The sequence below is a fragment of the Saccoglossus kowalevskii genome, chromosome 6 (assembly GCF_978046115.1).
Source record: "Saccoglossus kowalevskii chromosome 6, keSacKowa6.1, whole genome shotgun sequence".
Classification (NCBI taxonomy): domain Eukaryota; kingdom Metazoa; phylum Hemichordata; class Enteropneusta; family Harrimaniidae; genus Saccoglossus; species Saccoglossus kowalevskii.
In genome coordinates this window covers 17,484,102-17,508,221 of record NC_140646.1, presented here as the reverse complement: position 1 = coordinate 17,508,221, position 24,120 = coordinate 17,484,102, and the positions used below count along the sequence as shown (strand labels likewise).

Below are 24,120 nucleotides of genomic sequence, written 5' to 3'. Positions count from 1 at the left end.
AATTAAATTAATATAAATAGTAGTATCAGAACATACAAACAATACATAGAATGGGTGGATGCACAAACAGGCAGACGAATTACAATGCAAAAGGACAAGAGTGCCTGTGACCAGAACTTACATAAGAAACAACAGGCAGAAGTAACAATCGTGCCATTAAGAAAAGACAGTACAATGTAAAAATAAATGTTTTTGTTTACCAAGGATCATTTATTTAAATGTATTTTGACAAACTGACAATACATTTTGTCTGTGGGAAAACTCCGAAGAGACGGCACAGTTTGAATGCACCAGATCTTTCCGGAGAGGCGCAACAGTGTACTCTTTATTCAGGTATGTGGGGAAATTTTAATTTTAGACACTCCCCTCCCGCTCTTATGTGGTTTGAAATATTCTTAGCAGCAGGAATAGTAGTAAAATGGTCCTATCACTGTCACAACATGCATTACTAATATATCAACACGACTTGATTCCGGATAATTTCAGAGCAGGGACCCCTTGACAATATGAAATGTCAAAAGGGGACACGTTGCCCGTTTCAACACATATTTTACAGACACTTGGGGTGATTCATACATGGAATGAGTTATGTGCAATCAGTGACGTTATTCATTTTCAATGTCAATTCCTTTTTGTGATCATCTACATTATTTCTAATTATTGTTTCAATGTATGCAGCGTTTATTTGTCATTTTTTATCGTGTCTTTCAGATTTTTCGTCAACCATAGTCTTTATATGAATTAATCTAGTAGAAATCGAGGAAACTGTACAAGAACGTGAATCATCCTGCTTTTGAAATGTTAGACGTCTATATTTATCAATGTAGCATTGTTTCAACTGTTCTACGAATTTGGTTAAATGTAATAATCCGTTAATAAGAGTTGTAAATACTGCCATGTTCTAATTGTGACTCATATTTATCATTAAATAGTTTGTTTTAATACACCTATTGCACGATACACCTATTGCATGTTTTTTTATTGCCAAATCATTGAGTCCGATAACATATCTACGTCATCTGCGAAAAGTGAGCATCTCACATTAGTATAATCCAAACCATCTTATATTGAGTTTACAAAAATATCTGAAATATCAATTACGTACTTATTACATCCATGTATGTTACACTACATGAATTAAATTATTGTGTGTAAATCTGGCTGGTCTTGACATACCTTTAGATCGAATTAATAACATCGGTGTTCACATCATTGTTAGTAGAGTAAATATTGCGGTCTTGTGGTTGGCATTCTTACCCGACATGACATTAATTCATCTTGTATCGGATCATCAAACAAGTACTTGTCCATATTGATAGATATTGCTCTGGGACAGGATTAATTAGAACAAAAAACCACCGCTCGGCCGTTAGTAATCCGATCTGAAAAACAAAATGATCAGCTTCAAGGTTCCATAATGTCTCGTGTATATACCAAATCTTAACAAAATCCATCTGTAAACAGCCGATATCCTGTTATCCTGATATGTTCCGGAATGCCAGAAAAGCTTGATTTCAAAGATTGCCGTCATTCGATCATCATGAATCAGATCGTGGAACAAATTGATATGCTGATGTATGTGTGAAGTTTAAATGCAATCTGTCAAGGGATGTCTAAAATATAGATCTGGATGCACTGACGCACGCACAGTCATGCACAGAGGTCAATCCATAAGTACCCGTTTTCAGACAGTATCCGAACGGGGACTAAATAATCACGGCACAGAACGTCACGTAACCTGCTGTACTTTTTATTTGTGATATCTGTTAAAAAATATCAATGATATGAATAAAAAGCGCATCACTTAGACCATATGACATATGTTAAAAAGAGCACTTCTAAGTTTTCCTAAATCCAGCATGGACGAACTTTAATCTACTCAAAATTTCAGAGTAAGAGGATTAGTGGTTCGAAAAGAAGACATTTAAGAGCCTTTAATGCCATTTTTTAAATACTAATTATAGTGCAAAAATACATTTTACATATATTTTATTCATTTCAGTCGCCAAACGGTTTTGCTTTAAACAAACTAACAGCCACGTGTCCAATCACAATTTTGAAAGTCAGGTGTACCAATTCATATTAGTTTATGTAATTTGCAGTACAATTAGACAGATGTCTTCAATAAAATTAGTATGCATGCTTATTCCCCTTCTAATGTGATCAGTGTCTACCCAATTCACTATCCCGGGCTGGTTATTGTCGACATTCCCAAAAGTCGATTGGTACCAGTGATAGCTTCGCTTGCAGTCTCGTCAACCAGATGTGAATAGTACTTGCATGGATTATGAAGCAACGCTTTCCCCCACCAAGAGAATCGCATCATTCATTCCATGAACATCTCAGTTGAATTTACCTGGTCGTCTTGATAATAGGTTGACCTGACCCTCTAAAATGAACAATACGAACAAAAGCTATATTTCATTCATGCTGATGTAGTACTTGTCATATTTTACAGCTTTGAAGACATGGCATGATTTTATACGTGTTATGTTTTGATGGCAAAATCATTGTCCGACGAAGAACTTTTATCAGATGCCTCAACGTACTTCATTGCAGGCTATCATACTACAGCTTTTTGTAATTCACATTACATATTCTCGTTACAACAGACATCTCTTACGCGGATACATTCTAACATATCTGACGTAAATCTTAGAATGTTATACTACATTGATGTTTGATCGTGATTTTGTTTAATTGTTTTACATATCCATTGTGTATCTATTCGACCACAGTGATGGTGTGGACAATCTACTACATGTGTGAGAATCAAGAAGTGCAGGAACAAGTATACCAGAAAATAATCGATGTTATTGGCAAAGACGAACAAGTAAACCATGTAAACCTGGAATCACTGAAGTGAGTTATTTCTTGTATTTTTGTATGGGGTAAACGTAAATAAATTGTAAATAAATAAATTGTTGACTAAGCTGTCTAAAACAGTGTTCAATGCCTACAACGTCATTGGTTCAGCTGTAAATTCGTGATTTTATTCACGTAATTTCCTCGCCTTTGGTCGAATTTACATGCTTATGTGCGAACAGCTGTGTATAGAGAATGCACACTGACAATGACTAGATGGGCATGCGCAATTCTAATGTCCAAAGTCACAAACCACACGCAGAACTTAATTCATGCAAATGAAGTCCAGTATAATCACGAATTCCCTAGTTATGAACTGTGATTCAATAATATCATATGATTCAATTTGAATGCTGGATAACAGTTGTGTCTTTCTGTGTTCATTCAAATTTACATGTAGATGATGACACAACCTCATGGCCATGTAATATGGCTGGATAGACTGAATAACGACTTATACCACATTGTCATTGTATTGTATAGGTACATGAGATGTGTGTTTGACGAGTCCATCAGGTGCTCTGCGTTGGCGTCATTTACAGCTAGGGTCAATATGCATGCAGACATGGTGGTACAGGGCTATACCATTCCAAAAGGGGTAAGTATTTCAATAACATTGTCATTGGTATTTGTAATCGCGATTATGAAGTGCGTTACTCGGCGTAATTTAACGATCTTCCGTATAATTCTAATTTTTAGTTTCTGCGATGGTGTTGTTTATTTTTTTCGTTTGGCCATAAAGAAAAATCTGTTTAACCATCTATTTTCGTGTTCTGTATTCTGTGAATCCTTTCAACGTTTATGAATTTTGATTTCTATTTTACACAACAGTGCTCATTTCAAAAAATTATATTATATATAACGTTTCATTTTTGATAACATTATTATTATATTTGCAGACACCTATGGTGCTTGCATTGGGGATTGTACAAACAGATGACGAAATATGGCCTGAGCCTGAAAGGTATACGATATATTGTTTGAATAATTTATAACAACTGTAAAATAATCACAAGTAGTGACAACTTTCGATGTACCTTTGACAAACCTCACGACAAAATAAGTATATAGTGTTCTTCAATGTCACATACGCATTTTTTAATAAAATATATTTGAAACTTTAATATTATAGAATATACAATGAGGCATGAATGTTACTGAGGAACAAGTAATAAACATACAACAAACACACATAATCACCCCTCCATCCCCACGAACTTGGCGCAGCAAAACAAATATTGTGACTACGACCTTTCAATAGCCGAGCAAATGTTGACTGAATACATGCTATGTGAGTGTAATCATTTGTTATATAGCTGATGTAACGTGTTTTTCTATACGAAGTTGAATTTGAAAAAAAGCCCACACAACTATTATTGTCTGCAATCAAATTGTCAACATTGCCTATTGTCTATGCTGTTTATGCTCTTAAATGTTACAATACGACAGGATATCAACTTTTATTGGTACGTGTCAACTTAATGGCTTCATTTAGGCAACGAAACGTGCTATTATCAAGTGCACAAATGAAATGTTCCAGTTGACCATTGTCTTACAAAATTAATATTTGGTAATGTTGTATTTTTAAATGTTCTGATTGCATATCCTATTTATGACTATTAATCATTGATGCATACAATAGTATGGATGCGCACCATAATACCATACAATATCATATAGAGTATATTTATTTATTTTCTCAGATTCATTACCCGTTTTCATTCCAACCATTCGGGTTTGCTGGAAAACGAAAATGCCCTGGATATCTTATTGTCTACGCAGAGGGTGCTGTATTCTTAGCTAAATTGCGTAGAAAGTTTGTATTTCAAATGGTAGATGGTCAAACCGTTAAGAGGAAATAAGATTTCGTTACCATGCCGAGTAACGATGTTTGGGTTACAGTTACGAAGAGGGAATGATTATGTAAACATGTTGAATTAACTGTTTATATAATAGTCTGTTGATATATATATTTTATTTTATATAATTGTCTTCAAGCTTCACACGTTTTATATATTCCAGAATAATATATACACATTGCCTTTTATAACTGATATACTATTTAGTTTATTTAGTACACGTCAAGTTATTTGATAGTGATTTGATTGTCTATATTTTAAAATAGTTCTTTAGATATAACTAGCTTTTAACAGTCTGAAAATATTGTATAACTAACTTCTGTAAGCTGATTGACAGAAACAATTTGTTGTGTACAACCAATCATATACAAGTAAATAAACCTACGACTTTACTGTACATGACTGATATGCTTGATTACCGATGTACTACCGAGTGGTCGACAGCGATGATGGATCCAAAGGTGGGTTACATGGGAAGGAACGAATAGGTTGACATGACTCTCATTTACTTCTTTATGATTATATGTCATGCGAAATTTATATCGTCTATTGTGTAGATAATTGGATGGTATATTGCTGTGCCTTCTTCAAAGCTAATTGATTTACGAATTCACTGAACTGTGTCCATAACCTCCTCTCGAAATGACACGCCCATTAATTGAAAACATCATTCCAGTTTGTCTAGCACTAACGTTTCTGACGTGGATAATGGATGGTATATTGTTGTGTCTGTTTCCGAGCTGTCACCATAACCTCCTCACGAAATGACATGCGTTTCTGACAGTTAAGAATAACAGAGGTATTGTTGTGTATTGTATACTAGTATACAATGGAGGATGAATGCTAATAAATGACAAAATGTTTTGAAAATGTGTCTGTGAAAATCAATGCAAGGTACAAACTGATTGGTATATGATGTAAATATTAAGTGTATACGGGTATACATCGCTCCCCCTCTCCCAAGGCTAATTGAAACTTTTTTCCTTTCAATATTCGGAAATCCCACGGAGTAAGTGCATAACATGTTATGAGGTCCATGGTGATGAGGATACCAAGGTAGAGGGTGGTGATGATGATATGCAGCAGTTTCAGGCTCAAAGTGATGATGTAAATGACCTGTATAGCAGTGATAATAGTAACAATGATAGTGTGCGTCCACCTAATCTTTACAGTGGCAGGATAATTCATTGGACGAGGAGCTGGCTGAACCAGAGCACAAAATACTAGAACCACTTTCCTGCATAGACTTGCAGACAAGTTGGAACAGAAGCACACCAGATACTAAACTGGTATGTTACATAGACATTTGTGTGGATGACGAAAGTTGGAGTACCATCCTTCACTAGACCTGGTCCGAAGTAGAAATATACCAACTTCACCATTTCAAAACATATTCCCCAAAACATTATTGAGCAGACAGAGCAGAGAGACGAATAGCTATGCTAAATGGATTGAACGAAACAAGGATGTTGATAATTATTTCTCAAAAGTCCAGGATATTGAAATGGAAGTTTTCCTGGCATTCTAACAATTATGACATTGACGTAAAATCTGACGCATAAGACAATTGGTCAGGTAACACTGCAATATGAAATGAAACAAATCCTACGTAAAGAATGCCAGAAGTGGTCCAGCTAATATTATCAATTAGCACAGTTAATTTGCATAGTCGCGCCAGTATTCCATACTGTGATAACTTGGTTGCAACAGTTCTATCACCTTCACTGCAAGGTGGCGATTGAAGAGACTACAAGTGTTTATCCAGACAAATGCTTTAAGGTGTACAAACTTGCTGACAGCTACACAAATTATGTGACAGGCTATTCATGACAAGCACAGAAAGTTATAAGATAGTTATGGTTGATGTATTAAGGTAGAGATGCAGTTTACTTGGCAGGTTTTTTAATTAGTTAATTAGGCAACCAAGATGACCTCCCTTGTCCACAAAACTATATATTTTCGTTAAACTTATTGTATGAATTTTGAAATTTGGAAGTATTTTGAACAGCCACGTGTCCAATCACAATTTTGAAAGTCAGCTGTACCAGTTCATATTAGTCCGCAGAATCACAGAAAAACACCTTTTCCGTTTAGCGGTTCTTTTATACAAGCTTCTAAATAAATGGTGGAAGAAGAAGAGGAGGAAAACCAGAACACCGAGTATTCGTAACGATACGATACAAAAACCAGCTCCTGAATTCCGAACTAAAAAGTTATAGTCATATCAATTCCGAACAGAGGGATATACCAATGTTCAACCTGAGCAGGGTGACAGTGTCCTAAAAATGTGCTGGACGCAATGATCCCGGGACCCGCCGTATGCCAATTTTGGATCACCAGGTCATTCCTAAACACGTAATTAGGACTGAGACGAGAATCAATTTTGGGTGTCAAAAATCAACCAAGGACGCTTATTTGGGTATAATTTGTGCTGTCAAGACAAAGTTCATGCTAATAAAATAAGATTGACGACGTTTTCCCTGGAGAGAAAAGTGAATTATTTGTTGAAAAAAGCGGAGAAAAATTGATACGCAAAAATCGTGACGTCTACTCTACGCATGCAGTGCAGCGTCGTGGAAATTGTCTACAGTACACGTAGACGCATCTTTCGATGACGTAGATTACTTTGCCAGCCAGTTGAAGACTCCGTACATTGTACTGAGGTAAGAGCTCTTGCCCTTTTCCACAAATTTTAATATATTCTTAACAATTGCTGTACCTCTAAAACTCTGCACACCATGCTATGATCATTCAGTGTTTTGAACTAAACGACTCATCACTTAGAAAAGCCGATTTTCAGGATTTATTGGCCCATGATGTCATGAATCAAAGAATCTAATGGCCAATAATAAATCGCCAAATATTGCATCGTACATAAATTAGGACACCGATTTGCTAGGCCTAGGGCCTGTGAACTCGTATGATTTGTGTGATGTGCATATATGCACGGTGTGACTAGTAACAATCACCTAACCTACCAGTCCTTCACGGCCACAGTTGTCACAATGCATCTCAATAAAATAGCATCTAAAACCAAAATAAGCCGATATGTGTAAATACATTAATAGTCTGGTATATGCAGCCAGTATCAATGAAATTGCAAGAATGGCATTGGCAAAATGATGACTTCGGATGTAACCATGTCTAGGGGCATGGATATGATTTATAGTCTTTGCCCATTAATGTAATGTTATAGTGTATATGAAGTATGTGATCATGATTAATTTTCATGATCATTTGTGACCACGCCATCGATTATCACACACTGTATAATATTGAGCAGAAAGTCATGCAAGAAGTTGCATTTGATTCACCACATTGGCATGGCTGGCTGTACTCATTCTTACTTTTTCATGACTATTGTTTGGCCCACCACAATTTTCACAAAAATGCTCTTATCATGCTTGTGATGTTGCTATTGTAGGTAAATGGCTACAGCAGGAATGTACATAATTGTCATTTATTAGGCAGAAACTGATAGGGGGCAATTCTTTGTGCTGAAATGATTGCATTTGAATAAGATGTAGACTGAACAATAAATAATAAAATCCCTGCCTAATTACCCAATATTTTTTACCCTAATACTGTAAACACCAAATTTGTTTTTGAGATTTTTTAACATGGTCCACATAAATAATGAGGGTTGAACTGGTATTCTGTACAAACAGGTACATGCAGTTACATTCTATGTTTCTGGATTGATATTGACTCATTTACAGCCCTGTCATTGGTGATACCAGGATTTTACTCCTTATAGCATGTATGTGGGCTGTCTTATGCAAACCAACAATGCTGTCTTTGCACATGGTCAATTCACTCCGGATATATGTCAGATGGCACATTGCCATGCGATAAATTCATTACCTTTACGGGTTCTATCAGTCTGATGGGATTGATATCATCAATGTGTCAGGTGCTGGGAATCAGCCACCCTAAATACCAAATAGCAAACCGTTGTCGGCCTAAGAGGCAAGAGATCCGTGGTCGGGTATGAGGAGAAACTACACAAGTCCTAGTGCGTATTAAATTAACAAATAAATCAATTTAATCAACAGAATATCGATATCATAACACGTCTTAAATCTATACTTATGCACACAAGTTAAAGCCCCAACACTACTAAATATAACCTTTGGTAACGAATATAGCAGTACAATTAATTTATATAATATCAGTTCTGGTAACAAGTACAACAGTACAATGTTCACTCTCTATGACTAGTGGTTACTGTTAACGCAATGCAGATATGTCACTTAGCTATGTATCACATTCACGGCGAAACAGTTTCAATGCAGATCAAACTCCTATACAGATTGACGTAGACTCGACGATCCAGAGCATATGACGAGTTCCGTACAGGGTAGTCTGGGAACTGTAGTCTTCTTACATCCAGGGAGTAAACAATACCGGACTTTAAGTCACTGGCTGGTTAGTTGGAAGTCTTTAATCTAATGGCTGGATAAGGAAATCAACAAAAGTGACTTGAGATGACAGTTTGGCGACTATACAAACGCCGACAGTCCTCATTTGAAAATATAATTACCTTGTCACAAGTACAATAATAAAACTAGAAACTACATAGTATTACAATCGTCTTGTTTAACAGATTACGAAATATAACTTATGAAATGCTGCCTCTCAGTCTTAATATGTACAAAATTATATGGTTACCATACAAGTAGCACAGCAATACACTTGTTCACACTCGACAACTGGCCGCGAAAAGAATCGCATTTGACAATCTTTTACGTGCGACTAAATTTACACAAAATATATGCACAATATGAAATTAATTACTTACACGAGAATTCTTTCACACACTTCACGCTCAGCAACGGAGGGTCTAGAGGCCGGTCCCACTGAACCCCGCCTCGAGTTATCCCCAGCAACACCACACCACCACGCCGGTCACACCCAGTACTCAGCCACGCTGCCTGTGTCAAATTGACACAATACTGCTTTTTGGAAGTACCGAACTTACTTCCACTCAAATAGCAGAAAACTGGCTCAGAGAGCACTAGAGCGCAATACACCAATATATGGATACATCGACTGCCTAGAAAAGCTATGGTGCGGAATTTCTTCTAACCCACTGAGCAGAGTAACCTGACTTGTTGCTCCTTCACAGTCCAAAACGAAGTGTGCTTCTAACAGCACTACACTGGCTAAAACAAAGCCCTACTCATTAGCATAACAATGCCTAATACAGCTTCCACCTCAGCTATGTGGGCACCTGTAATTCCAGTGCCACCCATAATATGACACAATGGTATTCCTATGAAGTACAATTACATTCCATATAGTCTCTTTGCACCTACTTTATTTCTTATTCATTCTGAATGGTCAGTTGGATGAACATTTAATAGCCTAAAAGTAAGGGGGTATATTTGTACGACACCCTGTAATTTTGAATGATATGGGTCTATAATACTGTCTTATACAACAGTTAACTACTGGTTTTGTACACTATATTGTTGCTGCACATATACAAACATTGAGTGGTGGGTGGGTCACAGTCAAGTACACATAAGCCATTCATTGCCAAAGAACAAATATAATCATTCTTTCCGATCAAGTACTTTAACCTCTCCCTCTTGATTCAAATGACATAACCAAAAGATTTAAGACATCACCTTCTTCCTATAACACACAACACCATATTCACATAATTGTTCATACATGTGTACATTGTCACAGCAAAATCAATTCCATAAATTTACCAATGGCTCAAGCAAATCATTTGCCCATATTAACTATAGCCTCTTTTGTAATCCATCTTTTGTCTTGTGTTTCAATTACATAACATTAGTCCAAAAATGTCAGCTTCTATTATTTGAACACTCAGGTATAACACAATCCCGCTAACTCTGGATATTACATTTAATCGCGGTCCTAGGGGGTTGTGCTTTTTTTTTTCAATTACTTGTGACTTCCCGCCATGCTACCGTGACTTTGTTTCTGACTCGTATACCGAGTCTTGTTGACCCTTGTAATAGGCCGCCATTATCAGTATTTTTCCGATTTATTGACACTATTGGTATTATATTATCAAGTACGTTATAATAATAATATATAGACTGGCGTTATTTAACGTCCTAAAATAGAATAATCGCATATCGAGGGTATGACCTTCGGGTTTAAAAGTTGAAAGTGTAACTACATTGTGACGTCACCACTTCGTGTCAGACAGCGTCGTAATTCTGATTCTGTATATTATCTGGCTCAAGCATCGCATTATGGCTGCTCTAGTCATCATTTGTGTCGTTCTATTGGTTGTTGTGATCGCTGTGTTTTATCTAGGCACACTGTTTGGAAGTAAACAGGTAAGCAGACACTGTAATCAATTGACAACGTCTATGGTTTACCCCGCGCTGGTGGAACAGTGAAAATGTATGACATACGCTTTGTATTGTATTGGTTCCAAATGACTGACTTGTTTTGTTATTTTTATTTTTCTCACCAGTATTTGGTATTCGTAAATGATAGTCACATAGATTATACTAGGGCCGGTTAAACGTTGTATTAAACGCGTGCAATGAAGAATACGATTGCTGTGTTTGTTAAATGAGATGCTGAATTTTTCGAGTTAGTACGGACATCGAGTTACACAAATGACCGCGCTCATATTACATAAACTATGTACACTATGCACTCAAGTATTTGTTTCATCCAAGTCCGATCGACGTTTCTGTTCTGTTCATTGTGCAAGGCTCGTAGCTCGATATTTGTTGTTACTGGGTACATATTCATTCTAGATCTTTAAATTGTGAACACACATAGAAAAAATGCTCATTGACAAATGCGACATTGTAAGTTAGGCAGTTATGCAGATATATGGATTAAACATGGCATTACATTCGTGTCCGTTTCTACCAACATAATATGCCCCACACGGTGAATGCCAGTTTTTTGTTGTTTCTTTTTTTAGTTTTGTGTAATTTCATGACTTATTAAGCGTGTCCGTTCAATTGCAGGAACAAGTGCTTGCTAGAATACCAGGCATGGGCCCAACTAACTATGAGTGAGTATAATTCGGATGTTTAATATATTTAATAAGTTTAACAAGTTTAGAAACTATATCAATGAAAATGGAGTTCTCTGTATGACAAAATATCCGAACATATTAAACACAAAATGTTTATTGATACAGTCTTTAATGTTAGGAACGCGCCTGGTGCATGAAATAACGCTGGTAACGTAATGTCTATATATTCCCTGTGTTTACTGTAACTAATATTATGACAAATTTTATAAACAGTATGCTGATAACAATAATGCTTATGAATGATGTCATTTGAAACGCTACAGTTGTCGCGCCACGTCCTGTTCGACGTGGGACTCATGGCAACGTATACAATGCGTGTAAAAATAAATTGTTTATTTGAAATGAAATTCGAAAACGCGCTGCATGACGACTGTAGCGTTTTTTTAATTGTGTGGTCGACTACCAGCGAGACTACAGTTATTGGGGTAGTTGGTTCTGGTATGTGAACCTTGTTCTTTGTTTCTTGACATCTTAATATAACCAGGAATATTTAATAGCTGCGTCATGCAAATACAAATATGATTATTTCATTTCAGAGATGGTAACATGCCGGATATCACAGATGCTGGTAGTCTCCACGGGTTTCTGCTAAAACTCCATACCAAATATGGTCACGTAGCAACATTTTGGTATGGAAAAACGCATTTCGTTAGTCTGGCGTCCGCAAAGGCGTTTAAAGATACCAATAAATTGTCCGACAGGCCAGGTAAATATGTGTTAAGCAGTCAGTTATTGCACCATAGTCCTTGAGATACGTCGTGTTTGAAAAACGTCCATCTAAGTAACTGAGTAATTATTCAATGGAATATTTTAAACAATTCTGAGCGATTCACATCTTTGTCATGCGCGAGTTTTGTTACCATGAATATATGCTTCGTGTGTGTCAGCATCCATTATTCTATGTTTGTTATATATTACCCCAAACCCTGCAAATAGTTGGTGAGGTGAGGTCGAGGCACAGTGTATGAGGACCCCAATGTATGTTCTTATTATTGGTAATATTAGTGGAGCTAGGGATCCCAAGGATTCTGATTCTGAAGTAGGGCATGGTGAGGTTAGTTTGCCCCGGGTGGTGAACATAGTACTCATAGTATTGAACATAGTACTCCTTCGAGTGATGGGACCAGTATGCCCTCTGGTGGTGAAGGTTGTTGTCCTTCGGGTTTTGAGACTAGTTTTCCCTTCAGGTAATGAAGGTATACATCTACTAGTAGTTCGGCTAGTGTGGATGAAGGTTGTTTTCCAGGTGTTGAGATAAGAGAGCCTTCAGTTAGAGGGAGTGGTTGTGAACCCACTATTGATTTCAGTCAGGATGATAGTGTTGATGTTGTACTGGTGGTACAGACTAGGGCTCAGAAGTTAGCTGAGAGAAAGCCATTATGTAGGCTTATAGTTCCTGAGTTTAAGGAATTACATAATAAGGTTGATAATAATGGTGGTAAGAAACCTATTACTGTGGAGGCACAGCAGTCTGATTCCACATAAGAGCGTGCTAAGAAGTTTATGGCTACCATTGAGGAGTTGATCACATGTCGTGATAATCGGGCAAGGTTTTTGATGAGCAAGGGGCGGATATATAGGGAGTGTCAGTCACCTTGTGTTGATAGAGGACGTGTGTGTTCCCAATCAGTTGTAACATTGTGTTACCGTGATCAAGTACTAGCACTTGCTCATGTGTAAGTTATGACAGGTCATCTGGGTGCTAAGAAGACTACAGATAGAATAGCAACTCAGTTTTATTGGTCTGGGATGCAGGATGATGTTATCAGGTATTGCAGGTCAAGTGGTATGTGTCAGAAGACCACTCCTAAAGGTCGAGTTAGCAAGGTACTATTAGGCGATATGCCCTTTATTTAAATTCCATTTCAAATGATAGCTATGGATCTGATTGGTCCAATCAGTCCAGCGACTGAGAGAGGTCAAGAGTACATTTTAAGTGTTGTAGACTATGCTTCACAATAGCCTGAAGCTGTAGCGTTAATGAAAATTACTTCTGAGGTGGTTGCTGATGCATTAGTCACTATATATAGTAGGGTTGGTTTTAACTGATTTAGGGACACAGTTTGTATCTGACATTATGAAGGAAGTGAGTAGAGTGTTGTGTATTAAAGATTTAGTAACTACTCCATATTACCTAGCATGTAATGGTTTGGTTGAGCGGTGTAATGCTACTTTGAAAAGTATGTTGAAATGCATGTGGGATAGGTATCTTAACCCAGTACTGTTTTCCTATAGAGATGCTTCTTATGAGAGTTTAGGGTTTCACCCTTTGATATTATTTATGGTAGAATTGCGAGGGCCCAATGATGATTTTAAGAGAGTTGTGGATAAAGGAGGCCACTACTCCAGAGATTTACTACATCCAAGTATGTCCCTGATTTGCGAAATCGCCTTGAAGAGACATGTAAATTGGCTCAAGCTGAGTTAGCTAAAAAAGTATTATGATAAGAAGGCCAGTGATAGGACGTTCCAACCTGGTGACAAAGTGTTAGTGTTCCTTCTCACTGACCAGAACAAGTTGTTGGTGCAATGGTAAGGGGCATATGTAATTAAGAAGAGAGTGGGTATGATGGATTACAGAATGGATGTGAAAGGCAAGGTGAAAATTTATCATGCTAACTATATTATGAAAGGAACAAACTGAATGGCAAGAAAGTTGTTACAGGTGTAATGAACTGTGTGTGCACTACAGATGGTGAATACAATACTACTGACAGTGACACAATACAGTGTGATAGTGGTGAATTAGAGTCTGTGCCAATTCAATGTAAGGAAATAATTGTTGATTGTCATTTTGGCCATGAGTTGAGATTGATGGAGTTATGAGATAATTTTCTGATGCTCTCACTGATTGTATTGGAAAGTCTAAAATTGGCGAGCATGATATTAAATTGGTAACATCTGAACCAGTTAGGTCAAAACCATACACAGATGTAGTGTGGTAAGAGGTTAAGGGCATGTTAGAGATGGGTCTAATTGAACCACCAAATTCACTTTATGCCTCACCAATAGTTTTGGTAAATAGGAAAGGAGGGGGTGCAAGGTTTTGCATTGATTTTCGCAAACTCAATCGCATTACAGTGTTCGATGCAGAACCAATGCCGTCACCTGAAGATCTATATTCATGATTAAAAGAAGGTTGGTAATTCACCAAAATTGATCTAGCCCATGAGTTAGAGGGCTAAAGAAACGACAACCTTTCTCAGACCTGATGGTTCATTTCAGTTTCGACGTATGCCATTCGGGCTTGTGAATGCACCAGCCTCTTTTTTCCCCTGTATGATGTGTATTTTGTTGGTAGGTCTTTAAGGTAAATCTAATTGATGACATTCTTATTTATTCAAAATTTTGGGAGGAGCATGTACAAATTGTACATGACGTTTTGGCCCGTTTAAGGCAGGCATGTTTAATCGCAAGACCTTCAAAGCGTTTCTTTGATTTTACTAATTTAGAGTTTATTGGTCACCAGGTAGGTGACGGCATTTTACAAGTATTACCAGATAAAATAGAAGCTATACTGCATGCAACCGAACCTGAAACAGTAAAGCATGTAAGGTCATTTTTATGCATGGCTTGATACTATCGAAAATTTGTGCCAAATTTGGCTACAATAGCAGCTCCTCTCTGTGATTTTACCAAGAGTTCAGCCAAGAAAAGTAGTCTGGGAAGATCCCCAGGAAGGTGCCTTTAATCACTTGAAAGTTTTATTAAGTAAGTAACCAATTTTATGGTTGCCTGATTTTACTAAGTGTTTTATCAGAAGTTGGGCTCAGTGCAGTTTTATTGCAACAAAATGAGGAAGGGAAATTTCCAATGGCACACGCCAGTTGTAAGTTGCCAGCCAGAGAGAAGTCTAATTCTGTATTTGAAATAGCTATGCATGGTCTCTGTTAGTTATCGAATTTAAGATATATAGTTTTGTTTATAGTAATATAGCTGGAATATAACCATGTCAGGATTATGATTATGATGATTGTATAACATTAAAATGATTGACATTTGTATCTGATCGCCAACGAGTACTTGTCCATATTGAGAGATATTACTCTGGAACAGCATTAATTAAACAACATCATCCATTTTGAATACATGTATACATCTATAACATGATGTATAATGAATATATACAATTTGAACATAATCAGTCAAAGCATGTCAGAGATATTGCTCTAGAAGCCCATTCATTAAAACAAAATGGCCGCCAGTCAGCCATTTTGAATTCTATCTAAAACAAACAAAATAATTTGCATCAAGGTCCCATAATGTCTAATGTATATACCAAGTTTGAACAAAATGCATTTGTAAACAGCCGAGAAATGCTTGTTTTAATGGTTTTTCAGTACAAATATGGCTGCCATTCGGCCATCTTGAATCAGATCGTGAAACAAATCAATGTGCATATGTATAATATTATGTATGATGTATGTGTGAAGTTTGAATGTAATTGGTATGTCTAAGATACAGGTCTGGACGCACGCTAGAACGCACAGACTAAAAAGAGTGTTTTGGCAGTGAGTTGGGCCTTGCATAAATTTCACCAATATTTATATGGTAAAGAATTTATATTGGAGACTAGAGCCTTTAATTTATTTAAAAAAAGCACAAGAAGTAAACAGTAGGTTAATGCGGTGGGCCCTATATTTGCAATCATTTAGCTACCGCATTATAGCATAAATAAATATAGGTGCGAAATATTTAGGTAAGATTAAGAATGTTTAAAATTGCAGTTATAATATATTTTCCAATTTTGGGAAATTGTAAATTTATTGGCTGTTGATGCTGATTAATGGGCTGAAAATGTGCCATATTCAGTCTTGATGAGGGGGCAATGTCAGCATCCTTTATTCTATGTTTGTTATATATTACCTCAAACCATGCAAACAGAAGTGTGCATGGAATCATGGGAAGAAACGGTGTGCATTGCCGTGTGATAACTGTCATAAAGGTGATTATTGTCATACTTGTTTACAACTCTGGAAGGACAATTGGAATCTACTAGGTGTGCTTGTGATTTACATAACAAAGAATGTTTACGATCTACTGACTTGCCTACGTGGGACAGCTGCTAGCATGACCACATTCTGATTGGCTCATGCGGAGACCCAAGTGGTGTGCCTGAATCTGGCTAGACTGAAGACAGTTGTGGTCCACCATTTCAGCTGAGTACTATGTGTTGCTGCTGCGATATTTTGAGACAAGTGATACAGGCTTCAACCATCATTCTGCTCTGCGATCTCCTGCTATCAGCGATGCTCTCCAGAATAACAGCGTTCCTCAAGCAGGACTCCTGTATTTCTCAACCGTTGTGTTGCAGAAAACATTGACTGTCATCAATTTCAACATCCTAGTACTGTGAGTTATCACCAATGCACACTTCCCTAGGCAATCCCCTATTTTAATGAATTTATTTATAGTATTATTCCGTACTTTGTATCTTGTAATTATTTTGAGAGGTATTAAAGCCGAGACCTTTAACTTGATATTTTGGTGTATGTGTATTTCATTTCCAGTAATATTGTCTTGTCTACCTTATTCTAGCAGTGAAAGACCCCCCCCCCCCCTGTTCAGTGCGAGTTCTGTGGGTGCCCCTCTCAATAGCAATAAGCAGGCCTTACACTGTGTCAGTGTGTTTGTAAATAAGAATAGCGCATTTCAATCTTTGACTCATGCTTAATAAAGATAATGTAATTTTGTTATGTTATTCATATAAGTAATGCTCTTTTACAGTTGAACTGTTTGAATTTATGAAACCCCTTTTTGGACTACGCAGTATAACGTATGCAAATGGGGAAAATTGGAAACGCCGTCGCCATGACTACGACCAATTATTCAGTTATGATGCAATTAAAAACTACTACACCAGGTTTTATGAGGTAAAAAATATGTTGTGTTATTACAGTGGTCGCCGAAATAGTTAATTTCTTTGCAACAGTGTACTGTACTATGGAACATTGTTAGGAGTATTTGTCGTGACTTTGCCTTTGATGTTGGAAAGTAAAGCACCATTTGCAAATCGAAAAGCCCACTGTATTTGACGGGGATGTTTGAATTTGAAATTAAAATATATGCTTGTAATCAAATAATAATTCAAGTGTAGAATACTTGTATGATCAACAAAATACAAGCATTTATGAGCAATGAAAATGAATCTTATTGGGCTTATCTTTCCTTTTATTATTTTTAATTAATTATTTTATTTTTATTTTTAGCTCCGCTGTCGAATTTGTCGAGCGGAGCTTATCATATCAGTTGTTGTTCATCGTCTGTCGTAAACTTTTTACATATTCGTCGTCTTCTTGAAAACTACAAACCTTATTGCTTTGATACTTGGTGTATATGTGCATTGGGCTGACCTCCCTTTGATTCGTTCATTTTGTGATGATATCTTTAATTCTAATTTCGATGAATATGTTTGCCATTTTTGGTAAAAAGTGATATTTTCAACTTCTTGTTAAAAATTACAAATCTGATTGCTTTGATTGTTATACATGTAGCCACCTCAGGTAGAATGCACTCAGATTCGATCATTTTATGGTGATATCTTCAATTTTCTAATTTTGATGAATATTTTATTTTCGATAGAAAGGGATATTTTCGACTTCTTATTGAAAACAGCGATTGCTTTAATACTATACATATAGGTACCTTAGGTACCCCTCCCCCAGATTTGTTCATTTGCTATAGTTTTTTATTGGGTTTAGTAGTATGACAGGGCAATGGAATAGACAAAATAAATATATTCCGTGTTACTCGCCCTATCATGATAAATGTTACATTCTAATATACTAATATGGTGGTGACTTTAATGCATATTATATTCTATTGACAGGCTACTGATGCGGTTGTTGCGACGATTGAGTCTATGTCGTCGGATGAACACATTAATATAACTGAACACATGTCTCTGTTGGTGTTGAAGTCTCTAAGTCATGCTACGTATGGAGATTTCTTCAAGGATGACGAAAAAGCTATCACCATGTTACGTCACTATGAAACCGTAAGTACACCAGTGAAGTATGAGGTAACGTTTTTGCTATAAGGTATATGTATATACTAGAATTCATATCATCAGTACATTTTCTTAGTACAAATTTATTGAGTTGCTATTTGGTGATTGTATAAATAGTTAAAGATTGGTTTATTTCAGACAATGGCCATTCTGAATCAGGACATATCTAAAAACACTGAAGCTGGACAGAGATTCGCTCAAGGTATTACTTAATGTCAGGAATTTATGTGATAACAATTCACAGCATTTTGTCGTAGATTGAATGAACAATAACTGGGTGAACATATATCGTTTATATCGTTAGTCATGCTGATGTTTTTTTGTAAAAGTATGATACTTTGTATGTATTTGTTAGCACATCAGCTTATGTAATTAGCAGTACAGTTAGACAAATGTATTTATTAAGATTATTATGCATGCCTCTTCTTCAAATCCCTTTTTGTTTCTGTTTCTGATGTGATCGGTGTCCGGCCTATGCATAAATATTTCCAGAGTGGTTATTGCCGACATTTTCAAGAGTCGAGTGGTACTAGTGATAGCTTTGTTTGTAGTCTAGTCAACCGCGGAAGACCATTTAGCATCAGTCATCAACATCTTTGTTAGATTTACCTGGTCTTCTTGAAAATAGGTTACTTGGTCCTCTGACAAACAAAAGTTATATTCATGCTGATACTTGTCATATTTTACAGCTTTGGATGCATGGCATGATTTTATGCGAGCCATGATTCAACATCGACGAGATAACCCACCAAGTGATGACGATTGGACTTTTATTGATGTTTTGGTGGCAAAATCATCGTCCGAAGAAGAGCTTCTATCAGATGCTTAAACGTACTTCATTGCAGGCTATCATACTACAGTTTTTAGTAATTCACATTACATATTATCGTATTAAGGCATAACTGACATAATTCGCAGAATGACCAAGACACATTGTCATACTACATCGATGTTTGATCGTGCATTTGCTTAATTGTGTTACTAAAATAAGTTATGTTAACATCCCTCGACAGTGATGGTGTGGACATTCTACTACATGTGTGAAAATCAAGAAGTGCAGGAAAAAGTATACCAGGAAATAATCGAAGTCATTGGCAAAGATGAAAAAGTAAACCATGTGAACCTGGAATCACTGAAGTGAGTTATAAACTGTCAGAAACAGTGTTCGATGCGTACAACAACATGGGTTGTGTTCTAAATTCGTGATTTTATTCACTGAAACGGTGCGCATTGTTTTGTGCCTGTAATCGATATTATGCGCACATATGAAAACAAAAAAAGACAGCTGTTTAGTATATATTTAATGCAGACTGACCATGCGCAAGTCTGGTGTCACACAGAACGTACATGCAATTACATTAAAGTGTAATCATGGTTAGAACGACATACCTAGTTATGAATCATGATATGATATGATTCAATTTGAATGATGGGTAACAATTTTGTCTTTCTTTTATTCACATAGTTCTTCCTGGGATGCCATTACCGATTCCCTACACACATTATTAGTTTGCCATGCAATAGATCAGCTATCACCTAATTTAAATTATGATATAGACAATAATTTTAATACTCGAAATCATCCCACGCGCAAATATTCAAATGGAGATGATGACACGATTCCATGGTCATGTTCTGTCAAATGTATAGATCGCTGAATAACGACCTGTATCACATTGTCATTGTATTGTATAGGTACATGAGATGTGTGTTTGACGAGTCTATCAGGTGCTCTGTGTTGGCACCATTTGCAGCCAGGATCAATATGAATGCAGACATGGTGGTACAGGGCTATACCATTCCAAAAGAGGTACGTATTTCAATAACGTCATTGGCATTATACTCACGATTACGAAGTGTGTTACACTTTATAATAAAACCATCTTCCATATTATATCATTATAATTTTTAGTTTCGTCGACAGTGTTGTTTTATTTTTTTATTTCATTTGCTGTCAACCATCTATTTTCCACCATTCGTTTTCTTAATCTTGTGAATCCCTTCAAGAATTGTGAATTTTATACAACAGTACTCATTTCAAAAGTTGATTAGATAGACATATGTTTTATTTCTCATTACATTCTTATTATATTTGCAGACACCTATGGTGCTTGCATTGGGTGTTGTACAAATGGACGACGAAATATGGCCTCAGCCTGAAAGGTATATGATATATAGATTGAATAATTACTAACAACTGTAAAATAATCACAAGTAGTAACAATTTCGAATTACTTGTGACAAATTTCACGAGAAAATAAAATATATATTGTTCTCCAATGTCACATACCCAATGTTTACTAACATGTATTGGAAACTTGAATATTGTAAAAATAATTAACGCATTTGCCTATACAATACAATGATTAGTATGGAACAAAAGGCACAAGTAATAATCATAAAACAAACGTACACAATCCCCCCCACCTCCATCTCCACAACACTGGCGCCGTAAAACAAACATTGTGACTACGACCTTTCAATAGCGGAGCTGATGTTGTCTGAATACATACTATGTGTGTTTAAACAATTGTTATATGGCCGACTTAATGAGTTTTTCAGATCAACTAATTTCACCACACAAAAGCTGACCCACGTGTTTGATGTGCGGAGTTAGAAAAACAATTACATTCAACTTGACACCACCGACAATCGTCAACAAGCATGTTACATCGCCCATGCTGATTATTCTCTTAAATTTTATACTACGACAGAGTATCAACTATTTGTTGGTTTATGTGCACCAAATAGGTTCTTTTAGGCAACGAAACGTGCTATTACCAAATGTACAAATGAAATGTTTCAGTTGGCCATTTCTTACAAAATTAACGGTCGGTCTTTCAAGACTGTACCAAACATTATGTTTGGGTTATGTTGTATTTTAATGTTCTGATTGTATATTCTATTTATGACTATTAATTATTGATGCACACAATAGTGTGGATGCGCACCATAATACCATACGATATCATATAGTGTATATTTATTTATTTTCTCAGATTCATTCCAGAACGATTTTTGCCGGAAAATGCCAGTACTCGTCACCCGTTTTCATTCCAACCATTCGGCTTTGCTGGAAAACGAAAATGCCCTGGATATCGTATTACCTATGCAGGGGGCGCTGTATTCTTAGCTACATTGTGTAGAAAGTTTAAATTTCAAATGGTAGAAGGGCAAACCATTGAGAGGAAATATGGATTCGTTACCATACCGAGTAACAATATTTGGGTTACAGTTACGAAGAGGGACTGATTATGTAAACATGTTGAATTAACTGCTTACATAATTGTATTAATTACATATTGTGGGATATATAAATATATATATTATAAAATTGTTGTCAAGCTTTTCAAGCTTCACAGGTTTTATATATTCTAGAATGCACATGATAATATATACGCATTGCCTTAGGTGGTTATTCGTTTTGAAAACTGATATACTACTCGTTTATTTAGTACACGCCAAGTTATTTGATAGTGATTTGATTGTCTATATTTTCAAATAGATTCATTAGATATAACTAGCTTTTAACAGTATCAAAACTAACATGGTATGCTGTTTGACAGAAATAGTTTGTTGTGTACAACCAATCATATACAAATAAACAATCATTGTGATAAATAAACCCATGACTTTTACTGTACATGACTAATATGCATAATAACCGGTGTACCAAGTGGACTACAGCGATGATTGATCCAAAGATGGGGGGCATGGGAAGGCACGAATAAGTTGACAGGACTCTCATTTACGTGTTCATGATTATACATCATGCTAAATTTATATCGCCTATTGTGTAGATAATGGATAATGGATGGTATATTGTTGTGTCTGTTTCTGAGCTGTCACCATAACCTCCTCTCGAAATGACATACTAACTAACGTTTCTGACAGTTAAGACTAACAGAGGAATTGTTGTGTATTGTATATACAATGAAAGATGAGTGCTAATAAATGACAACATGTTTTGAAAATGTGTCGGTGATAATCAATATAACAACCAATCTGATTGGGATATGGTGTAGATATAAAGTTCCGTGTATACAACGCCTCCATTCTCCCTAGACTAATGGACACCCTTTTCCTTTTAATTCGAGTGATGGGTATTTGAACAGCCCAGGGAGTAAGTACACAATCTTTACTGATATGTTAGGGGGTCCATGATGAGGGTAGTGATAATGTCATGCAGCAGGTTCAGGCACAAAGTGATGATGTAAATGACATGTATAGCAGTGATAATAGTAACAATGATAGTGTGCTTCCTCCTAATCTTTACAGTGTCAAGATAATTCATTGGGCGAGGAGCTGGCTGAACCAGAGCACAAAAGACTATGACAACTTTCGTGCATATACTTACATACTGCGATAGAGACAAGTTGGAACAGAAACACACCAGATACTGAATAATGTTAACTAACATTATAATGATAATGTTAACTAACATGACATTTCTGTGGATGACGAAAGTTGGAGTACCATCTTACACTATACCCAGTCCGAAGTAGAAATTTACCAACACCATCATTTCAAAACATATTCCCTAAAACATTATTGACCAGACAGAATAGAGAGACGAATTGCTATGCCAAATGAGTTGAACGTAACAAGGATGTTGATAATTATTGGTCAAAAGTCCAGAATATTGAAATAGTGCCAGTTTTTTTTTAGAGATAGACACTCACAGCTAATTTGCATAGTTGCTCCAGTATTCCATAGTGTGATAACCTATTTGCAACAGTTATATCATCTTCACCACAAGGTGGCGATAAAATAAGTGATTGTAAACTACAAATGGTTATCAAGGGTAAACCAAGGGACAAATGCTTTAAGGTGTACGAACTTGCTGACAGCCATACAAATTATGTGGCAAGCCATTCATGACAAGCACATAAATTCTTGAAAAAGTTATGGAGGATGTATCCATAATAGCCGCAATATGCGAGAGTACGAGACAAAACCAAAATAGCTTCACTGCACTGCGTGTAGGAATCTTGCAAGGGATAGCATAACAAATTCAGGTCCAGTTTGCGTCATGACTTAAGGGAGATTTAGATGTCGCGACAAACACAGATATCAATACACTGAACCTGCTGTCAAATTGCTTAAGAGGTTTATCGATAACAATGCAAGAATCAGCAGGTACAAGACTCAAATATTGTTGGAGATTATAACGAATACATTGGAGGTGTTGATCATCCCAGCTTTGGTCATATGCTTTATTCCACCGCCAAACCCTACCTTAAGGATGCTGTCATCTGCAACAGTTGGATTATCTATGAGGAGCTGTTGGATAAGAAACTTTCCCATTTCAATGATGTGCACTAATCGGTGTGTTTATTTCA

At 36.4% G+C, this 24,120-nt stretch overlaps 1 protein-coding gene, 1 long non-coding RNA gene and 1 pseudogene across 3 annotated transcripts; 2 read left to right on the top strand and 1 right to left on the bottom strand.

The window, feature by feature from the left end:
* Positions 1-2,740: 2,740 nt before the first annotated feature.
* On the top strand, positions 2,741-4,727 carry LOC144359984 (cytochrome P450 20A1-like). The gene is made up of 3 exons (XM_085500598.1): positions 2,741-2,862; positions 3,349-3,463; positions 4,569-4,727. Exons 1-3 carry the CDS (start codon positions 2,741-2,743, stop codon positions 4,725-4,727), a joined length of 396 nt encoding a protein of 131 aa, XP_085356724.1.
* A 4,019-nt stretch (positions 4,728-8,746) lies between these two features.
* On the bottom strand, positions 8,747-9,633 carry LOC146741836 (uncharacterized). Its single transcript, XR_014929793.1, has 2 exons — positions 9,526-9,633; positions 8,747-9,179 (listed from the first exon to the last, which is right to left on the bottom strand). It is a non-coding gene; the product is annotated as an uncharacterized LOC146741836 (long non-coding RNA).
* Positions 9,634-13,452: 3,819 nt separating this feature from the next.
* Positions 13,453-22,752, top strand: LOC102807500 (cytochrome P450 20A1-like; annotated as a pseudogene). Its single transcript, XR_014929740.1, has 10 exons — positions 13,453-13,555; positions 13,908-14,135; positions 17,497-17,642; positions 18,599-18,766; positions 18,917-18,980; positions 19,468-19,644; positions 19,792-19,915; positions 20,474-20,588; positions 20,877-20,941; positions 21,778-22,752. The product of XR_014929740.1 is annotated as a cytochrome P450 20A1-like (transcript).
* Positions 22,753-24,120: the final 1,368 nt, after the last annotated feature.

What these genes read in the sequence shown, in the direction of transcription:
- LOC144359984 (XM_085500598.1), top strand. Translation starts at nt 2,741, where the DNA reads ATGGTGTGGACAATCTACTACATGTGTGAGAATCAAGAAGTGCAGGAA. An exon ending in GTAAACCTGGAATCACTGAA is followed by an intron (nt 2,863 to 3,348) that starts GTGAGTTATTTC and finishes TGTATTGTATAG; the next exon opens with GTACATGAGATGTGTGTTTG. An exon ending in GCTATACCATTCCAAAAGGG is followed by an intron (nt 3,464 to 4,568) that starts GTAAGTATTTCA and finishes TTATTTTCTCAG; the next exon opens with ATTCATTACCCGTTTTCATT.